The 9,750-nt window shown below is 49.7% G+C and overlaps 1 protein-coding gene across 1 annotated transcript; it reads right to left on the bottom strand.

Moving 5' to 3' along the window:
- Positions 1 to 2,146: 2,146 nt before the first annotated feature.
- On the bottom strand, positions 2,147 to 7,161 carry LOC147970949 (uncharacterized). The gene is made up of 2 exons (XM_087523740.1): positions 6,752 to 7,161; positions 2,147 to 2,216 (listed from the first exon to the last, which is right to left on the bottom strand). Exons 1-2 carry the CDS (start codon positions 7,159 to 7,161, stop codon positions 2,147 to 2,149), a joined length of 480 nt encoding a protein of 159 aa, XP_087379866.1.
- Between the last annotated feature and the right edge of the window lie 2,589 nt (positions 7,162 to 9,750).

Here is a 9,750-nt window from a genome sequence, read left to right as displayed (position 1 = left end):
CGGATGTTGTAATAGTAAAAATCTTACCAGGGTATCTCCATGGTAGTTACCGTAGTTGAACACATGCACTAGTGGCACGTATTTACCATAATGTTGAGGAGTTTGTCTGCGGATAATGTAATTCTCAATGTCAGTACAAAATCCGACCAGATGATTTTTCTCCTTGTAAGTTGTTAATTCAGAGCCATCGGTGTAGTGGGTTTTGTCTACCATCTCCCGCACATTCTCTGAACAATAAAAATAAGCTGTCAATGGAAATAAGTTGTCAACTATTTTGAAATAAACAATATAAATTAGCTAATAACTATGTTTGAGAAACTCACATAGCGGTAGAACTGGAGGCGTATCAACAAGGACCCAAATGTCCATATTGTCTTGGTTGATGTCAGGATTACCAAGATCCATGGTGATAAGCATACCTTCATCAAAACCATACATCTTGCAAAATGCTTCCCAATTTTTGCAACCAAAATGGGTTACGCTCTCAGAATTATATAGATTTACTTCAAAGTCCACATCGTGATGAGTCCTTAGGTGAATTTTCTTTGTTTCAGAAATTTCATGGTCTTCAAAATCCATCCTCTCCAAGACATAGCGTCTTGCATGGCATGGGATAAGCTATACTCGAATTGTAAAAGATGAAAAATACACGTTGAAATAGCTGAAGTCATGCTTGATTATGAAAATAACACGTGTCGTCGTTGTGTACCGTTTCAACTTCGAAGGTCTCCTCGAGCTTAATGCTGAAGCGCCGATCATCGTCCAGGTGAGGCATGTCACACAAACCTCGATCGTTGTGGCACCAGTCGCACTCCGCCGAGAGACTTTCATCGTCCGATGATGATGACAACATATCCTACGTTCATAATTCAAAACTACATCATTTAGGGTTTGTCGACACCGAGGCATCCTAAAAGCTATGCTTTTATCATTTAGGGTTTGTCGACGCCGAGGCACCCTAAAAGCCTAAGCTTTCATCATTTAGGTTCTTATCGACACCGAGGTACCCTAAAAGCCAAGGTTTTATCATTTAGGGTTTGTCGACATCGAGGCACCCTAAAAGCCTAAGCTTTCATCATTTAGGTTTTGTCGACGCCGAGGCACCCTAAAAGCCTAAGCGTATGTCATTTAGGTTCTCATCGACACCAAGGCACCCTATAGAAGGCAAGTTAAGTTTTCATCATTTAGGGTTTATCGATGCCGAGGCACCCTAGGTTGGGCCTAATCACTTGGCACTAATCACTTGGCTCTATTGCCACCTATGTTGGATTTATCATCTAGGGTTTATCGATGCTAAAGAGAATTCTAAGTTGGGCCTAATCACTTGGCTCTATTGCCACCTATGGTTTAATGTAGCAAGAATGGCGGGGCAGTTGATCCTACTTAATTAAGTACTAAGATACCCCGGCCCATGCATTAGTAGCAAGTACCCCATATGTCCGATTTTTAGCAAAGTCATGCTAAAATTCATGCAAAATTTCAGCATGACCTTTGCTGAAAATAAGACATATGGAGTACCCATATTTTCCGGAACGGAAGTTAATCGACATTCCGACAAACTCAAGGGCCTCTCGGGGTACCTGCAAAATCATCACGACACGATGGTCGGAGACAAAACCCAGCAAACTAGCACCACAATGTGCCTCTACTTTCATATGGATGAAAAGGCCACATACCATATGGTCCTCTGCTTTCATATGGACAAAAATCAGCTCAACTTATGTGAGCTTCCATTCCAGATCTAATAGGTCACCCAACAAAAAATCATGAATAGTTTTAGCTGAAAAAAAATCATGGATTGCTGTTAACTGAAAATTAGTGAAAGAAACTGTTGCTGATCATGGATTACTGTTAATTAAAAATAGAGCATCTGGCTTGTCTTATCATGTTCACTAAGTCCACAAAAATGAATAGGTTCAGTAAACTTGAAGTACTCAACACTAAACATGGTTCAGAGCTCACTACACTACACTACATCGTGCAATGGTTCAGACCTCACTACACTAGTACAAGCTCACTACACTACACTACACTACACATGCTTAAACTCTGAACATAAACAAACAACAGCAATGCAATATGTAAACTACCTCTGTTTCTAGGCAACAAGAGTTATCATCAATGCTTTTGAGTTTATTAAGTACCTTCAGTTCTGAGTTTTAAATGTCAAAAGAGCTTCACAGAATCTTGAATCCTCCAAATCACTCTTAACAGTTCTGCATTGCACAAAGGCAGCAATGAGCCAATGATATCAGTAGCAATAATAGGTGCTTACATTCTCATAACGTCAGTATTAGTTAACCAAAATTCAACCTACAGAGTTCTAGTACAGTGAGTAACTCCCAATTCTTTTAATAGAAGCACAATTAACAACACAACTAGGGAGTCTAGGACAATGCCACCAGATAGAATTTGAAGGAAAAACGTTCTTCCAGAACCTTCAAGCCACAATCATACATAGAGTGGCTGATCATATAAGCTATATTTAAATAAACATCAACTAAACTTGATGACAAGAAAAACTACAATCACATTGATACAAACTAGAGCATATAGCAATAGTAAATTGCTGCTCCATATAGCAATAGTAATGCACCTAATCAACATTGTAGAGCATCCTGTTACAAACTTGTTCTGATCCTGCAAATTAATGGGGAGGAAGAACTAGGGAGGGAGGGAATGGTAATGGTTCAGAGAAGAACAATAGTAATGCTCCATATAGCAATAGTAATGCTCCATATGTTCTGATCCATATAGCAAGAAGAACAAGGGAGGGAGGGAATGGGGAGGAAGGGTGGAGAGGGAGGAAGGAGGAGAGGTACCTGGGCGGGCGTGGCCAGTCGCCGGAGGGGTCGGGGTCGGCGGCAGCGTCGAAGGGGTGGCTCGAGGGCGTCCGAGCTCATCCGGGTCCTTGTAGTCGAAGAGGAAGACAATGGCGGTCCTCCTGGGCACCTCGGTTGGTCGTGGGGAGGCCGGCAGCCACATGCTTCGCGGGTCGGGGCGCGCGGGGGCGGCGGCGCGGGGGAGCCAGAGCGGGTGTGGCGAGGGATGGAAGGGGATCTGGCAAGGGAGAGGGAAGGAGGTATCGGGCGAAGGGCCGGGTATCGAGCTATAGAGGGGGGAATGTTAGTAATGGCGCACCATCGAGGGGTGCGCCATAAAAACACTCATAGCAATGGCGCACCGTTCTCTGGTGCGCCATTAGTAACTTTTTTTCTGATAGCAATGGCGCACCCTCCTCTGGTGCGCCATTAGTAACTTCTTTTTTTCATTATTTCTTGTTGCATCTAATAATTTGTTTTTTTATCAAATTTGTTATTTTCATGAGGACTAGAACAAAATATATCATCAAATATCATCAAATTTGTTTTTTTAATATCATCAAATTTGTTTTTTATTTTTAATTGAAAATATAATCAAATTTGTTATTTGAAAATATCATCAAATTTGTTATTTGAAAATATTATCAAAAAGCAGGGGAGGGTGCGGGGTGTCGGCGGCCGCGGTGGAGCGGGCCGGGGGAGGGTGCAGGGGGTCGGCGGCGGCGGTGGAGCGGGGGAGGGTGGGGGGGTCATCGGCGGCGGTGGAGCGGGGGAGGGTGCGGTGGGTCGTCGGCGGCGGTGGAGCGGGGGAGGGTGCGGGGGGTCGTCGGCGGCGATATATTTTTATTTTTTTTGTTGCATGTAATAATTTTTTAGAAAATGAATATGAATATGAAACAGTAATATTTTTTATAAAAACAGTAATAATTGTTGTTTAACAACAATTGTAATCTACACTTTTTTATTATTATTTTTTTAAAAATGAAGAGGGGAGAGGAGGCGCGGGTGGGATCGAGATCGAGATGGAGGGGGAATCGAGATCGAGATGGAGGGGGATCGAGATCGAGTGTCCTCATGAATATTCAATATTTTATCATATTTTATATGAAAAAATATCATCAAATTTGAAAAAATATTCATGAATTCAAAAAGTGCCCATGAAATTTAAAAATATTCATGATATCAAAAAGTGCCCATGATATTTAAAAATATTCATGATATCAAATTATATACTAATGGCGCACTTCTACAGGGTGCGCCATTAGTAGTTTAAACTAGTAATGGCGCACTGTGAGGCGGTGCGCCATTAGTAGTTTTGCAAAAAAAAGAATAAAAAAATCAGTACTGGCGCACTCCTTGTCTGGTGCGCCATTACTAGTTAGAACTAGTAATGGCGCACTTCGGTAGGATGCGCCATTAGTATGTATGTAAAAATGAAAAAAAAATATCACTAGTGGCGCACCTGTTTTCTGGTGCGCCATTAGTGTCTTCCACACTAATGGCGCATCACCAATTGGTGCACCATTAGTATATAGTAGTGGCGCACGGCCTCCCTGGTGCGCCATTAGTGTCAATCCTATCTATAGCCCTTTTCCTAGTAGTGTATAGTGCGTCGAGGCCCAGGTGCTGACCGCCCTCTGGCCAGACGCCAAGATCCCACGCACCCCTAGCTGGACTGCCGAGTGGCTGGAGGTAGCAACCGGCCGCTTTGAGGCGTGGAAAGGCTCCGCGGCCCGTGCCGGCACTCGGAGGGCCCTGGAGTTCATCAAGGCGTGGTATCCAGGCCTGGACTTGGCCCAGCAGGCCACCTTCCGGTAGGAGGCCGCACCGGAGCTGGCGGCGGCAAGCCACGACATTACCTAATGCGCGGCAGCGATCGCCGACTACGCCGACACCACCGAGTTCGTCCCTGAACTGAACAAGGAGGGCGCCGAGGTGGCACCCAACTGGTTCGCACTAAACCTAGAGTACAACAAGGACTCGGTGGAGGAGATCGCCTCCAGCGACGAAGGCGAGGACGAAGAAGGCTAGGATGAAGAGGGTGAGGATGGTGAAGACGACGCACCGGAAGGTGGAGCGGATGGCCAGCCCCAGCCCGATCGAGCCTCTAGAAATGAGCCGCGTGCGAGCATGCCGACCACTACTGATGCTGACCAGGCTGAGACTCGCCAGATGGCCACTTCACCAGCAGGCGCTGCTGACTCCACCAACATGCCGAACCCGCCTGCTGCTGCTCTGGCCTAGGTGGCCAGTTTTATCTTTGTCCTTTCTTGCTTTTGTAACCTCTCGAACAATCTTGTTAAATTTGCACAGTTCCACGCGCTGGGGGTGTATTCAAACTTGTTGAATTCTGTCTATGAGCCTTGCTATGTAAATTAACTTAATTCACAAAAGTTGTGCTTTGTCGGGCTCTGACTTGTCTTGCTTTCCTACTCTTTTTGGCTTTTCCTTTGCCATCTTCCCTTGACTGCTGCCTTGCCAGCTAGGCAACCACTCTGTGGTCTGTGGCTAGGTCAGGTGCTTGGCCATTTTGGGAAGAAAAGTACTTTGTCCACTTAGAATGTAGCAAGTAAAGTAAAAATTCGGCCGACCGGCTAACCAGCATCCGGACGATGAGACGAGGAGCCGGCTTGGCCTATGTAGATGCTTTTTTCCTTAGACATTCTATACGTGGACACCATTTATCGCCTTTAGCTCTTGTCAGCCAGACAGTCGCTCTGCAAGCTACGGCTTGCGGCACGAGAGGGCTTACATGTCGGCACACTACTTGCCTGACTGCATGTAGCATCAACATAGTACAAGACAACAAGCCTCCAGGCCGACTGGTCGAACCCGATGCCGGGCGAAGGAATGAAATAGCACATTCACAGGCATAAAACTTATCATGTAGATAAAAAGGGGGAGCCCCTGAGTGCTCCTCGATGGTCCCGATGTCTTTGTGCTTAATACAAAAGGTAGCCTGGTACATACTGCATTTAACTGTAAAATCTTCGAAGGAGGTTCACGTTCCATGGGCGCTCTGATTCTTTGCTGGAATCGTCCCTCTTGCGTGCCCTGGGCTTCTGTGCATCGATCAGGTAGTAGGAGTCGTTGCCCAAGGCTTTGCTGATGATGGAAGGGCCTTCCCAAGCGACCGAGAGCTTGTGCTGGCCGGCTGTTCACTGGATCAGCCAGACTACAAGGCCCCCCTATTGGAAGGATCTTGGCTTGACCTTCCGACTGTGGTAGCGGCGCAGGCTTTGCTGGTAGATGGCAGACCGGCTGAGTGCCAACAGCCGACCCTCTTCCAGCAGATCGACGCCATCTTCTCGTGCTTCCTTCGCCTCCGCCTCCGTGTACATAGTGACGCGAGGTGAGTCGAACTGAATGTCAGTTGGGATGACGGCCTCGACCCCGTACACGAGGAAGAAAGGAGTGAAGTCAGTTGATTTTTTCGGAGTGGTGCATAGACTCCAGAGGACGGCCGACAGCTCATTGATCCAGCACCCGGCCGAGCGCTCCAGCAGCTCGACCAGTCGGGGCTTGATGCCGGAGAGGGTGAGGCCGTTTGCTCACTCGACTTTGCCGTTTGACTGCGGGTGGGCAACAAACGCTAAGTCCAGTCGGATGCCCTGCGTTGCGCAGAAACAAGCCGAGGCTCCTTTGGAGAAGTTTGTGCCATTGTCGGTGATGATGATGTGCGGTACACCGTACCGGACGGTAATATCTGCGATGAAGGTCAGAGCAATCGAACCGTTCAACTTTTTGATCGGTTTTGTTTCAATCCACTTAGTGAATTTGTCTACAGCGACAAGCAGAGGAGTCATGCCGCCTCGTGCTGTCTTGAATGGGCCCACCATGTCCAGCCCCCACACGGCAAAGGGCCAAGTGAGGGGGTGGTCTTGAGTGCAGAAGCTGGCTGATGCTGCTTGGAGCTGAATTTCTTGCACCCCTTGCATTTCTTGACCAAATCCTTGTCGTCTTCTAGAGCAGCCGGCCAGAAGAAACCATGGCGGAAGGCTTTGGCGACAAGGGATCTGGAGACCGCGTGGTGGCCGCACTCGCCTTGGTGGATGTCTCTGAGGATTGCTTTGCCCTTCTCTGGCTCCACGCAGCGCTGGAACACACCAGTGACGCTGCGCCTGACAAGTTCTCTGTTTACTATCGTGTATGCTCCCGCCTGGTGTTGCACCTGCCAAGCCGAAATCTCGCCGGCTGGTAGCTCGCCGCTCACCAGAAAGTTGAGGATGGGTTGCACCCATGATGGTGCTTCGAATTCATTCACTGTCATCACGGCCACTGAAACTAGGGCGGTTGGGTTGGGAGGCGGTGGGGTGGGGTCGGCCGCTGCTTGCTGCATTGTTGGAGTCCCAGGGCCGACTGCCGCAGTCCCCGGGCTGGGTTCTAAAGTCCTCGGGCCAGGTGCGACTGCTGCAGCCCATGAGGCGCCTGCCAAGTCCCCGGGCCGACTGATGCAGCCCCCGAATCGGATCCGACTGCTCCAGGGGCAGCCGACACGAAGATAGACTCTGATTCCGGCAAAGGCTTGACAGACGGCTTGAGGAGGCGCTGAAGGGAGACGCCGGTTGGTATGGCTTGCCGGGTGGATCCAATCCGTGCCAGGGCATCTGCTTGCTCGTTGTCGGCCCGTGGCACGTGAAGGAACTCGCACCCGTCAAAATATCCGTAGATTTGCTGGACGAGGAAGCGGTAGCTCGCCATGTTTGCATCCTTGGTGTCCCAGTCACCAGGCGACTTTTCGACCACCAAGTCCGAGTCGCCGTAGCACAGGATCTGGCGGATGCCGATCTCTTTGGAGAGCCAGAGTTCGTGTACTAGCGCCTCATATTCGGCCAGGTTGTTGGAGGTGGCAAAGTGGATTTGTAGTGTGTATCTGAGCTTGTTGCCTTTGGGAGAGGTGAGGAAGATGCCGGCTCCCAAGCCGGTGCGCATCTTCGAGCCATCAAAGTGCATCCGCCAATGAGTGGAGTCTGGAGCTGGCGGCAGGTACTGGGTTTCGGCCCAGTCGACGTGGAAGTCGGCTAGTGCTTGGAACTTGATGGTGGTGCATGGCTGGTAGAAGATGGTGTAGGGGGGCAGCTCGATGGCCCATTTGGCGACCCGACCCGATGCATCTCTACTGCCTATGATCTCAGTAAGCGGGGCGGTCCAGACGACCGTGATGGGGTGCTCTTGAAAGTATGGCTTGAGCTTCATGGCGGCAAAGTGCACGCCGTAGCACATCTTCTGGTATTGAGGGTAGTTCTGCTTCGAGGCTGATAGCACCTTGCTCAAATAGTACATAGGTCTCTGAACCGGCTGTGATCTTCCGTCTTCTGGGCGCTCTACCACAATGACAGTGTTGACCATCCGGCTGGTGGCGGCGATGTAGAGGAGCATGGGCTCCTAGGCAGCTAGAGCCGCGAGAACATGCGGCGTAGCCAGCATCTTCTTCAGGTGGATAAAGGCTTGGTCCTCCTTGTCGTTCCACTCGAAGTGAGTGGTTTTCTTCATTAACTGGTATAGGGGAAGAGCCTTCTCTCCCAGCCGACTGATGAAGCGGCTGATGGATGCCAAGCACCCGGTGAACTTCTGGATGTCTCGTAGTCGGGCAGGTCTCTCCATCCTCTCGATGGCCTTGATCTTGACAGGGTTGCACTCGATACCACGCTCTAAGACAAGGAAACCAAGGAGCTGGCCGGCTGGGACTTCAAAGACACATTTCTCCGGGTTGAGCTTGATTTGAAAACGGCGCAGATTGTCAAAAGTCTCCTTGAGATCTTCCAAGAGGGTACCACGCTTCTCTGTCTTCACCACAATATCATATACGTAGATGTGGGCATTCCTCCCGAGTTGCTTGAGGAGGCACTTCTGCATGCAACGCTGAAAGGTGGCACCGGCATTTCTCAGGCCGAATGTCATGGTCAGGTAGCACAAGGCTCCGAATGGCGTGATGAAGGCGGTCTTCAGCCGATCGGCCGGGTTCAGCTTGATCTGATGGTAGCCGGAATAGGTATCAAGGAAAGATGACAGCTCGCATCCGGCTGTGGATTCTATCACTTGATCAATCCGGGGTAGAGCAAATTCATCTTTGGGGCAGGCTTTGTTGAGGCAGGTGTAGTCAATACACATGCGCCACTTGTTATTCTTCTTCAGCACAAGGACTAGGTTTGCAAGCCATTCTGGAAAGAATACTTCCATAATCAAGCCGGCTGTTAGGAGTCGGGCTATCTCTTCACCAATAATTCTTCTTTTTTCTTCTGACAGACGGCGGAGGGTCTGCTTGACTGGTTTTGCATCTGATCTGACTTGTAGCTTGTGCTCGGCGAAATCCGTCGGAACACCCAGCATGTCCTTAGGAGACCATGCGAAGATGTCCCGATTCTCACAGAGGAAGTCGACAAGCTTGCTTTCCTATTTGCTATCGACGTTGGTCCCCACGATAGCGTGCCTCTCCAGGTGGTCGGGGTCCAAGGGGATCTTCTTTCTTTCTTTGGCCAGCTGGAAAGAACCCGATGCTTCCGACTCCTTGGGTCCGGTGACAGTTCCGGCTGCTTGCTGGCCATGGCCACAACCCGGTCAAGGAGCTTCTTCTCGGCTGCAATCACAAGGGACTCGGCCAGCCGGCTGCCAGCAGTAGCACTGGCGGCCGACTTCTTGTAATCGCCGGCTATGGTAATAAGTTCCTGTCGGCGTTCTGGGAACGGGGGTCCCCAAAATTGGTTGCGGCCCGCAGCATGGCTCCCCCAGCGGCCCTGTAAGACCCATCTTCACCAGCAAACACTCAAGACCCTCGCGAGAGGCCAAACCTCACGCAGTGGATGACGCAAGACCTCCTCAGGGGCTGCCTCACCAGGCTGGCTCGCGAGGGGCGGAGAGATTAAGGCAAGGGACACCTCGCGAGGTTCCTGTAATGCAAGCCATAACGACTGGAGCCAGGCGGGCGTCT

Source organism: Triticum urartu, chromosome 5A (assembly GCF_056163025.1).
Source record: "Triticum urartu cultivar PI428250 chromosome 5A, HENAU_Tu73, whole genome shotgun sequence".
Lineage (NCBI taxonomy): Eukaryota > Viridiplantae > Streptophyta > Magnoliopsida > Poales > Poaceae > Triticum > Triticum urartu.
The sequence above is the reverse complement of the archived record's forward strand: the minus strand, read 5'-3'. Positions and strand labels throughout refer to the sequence as shown.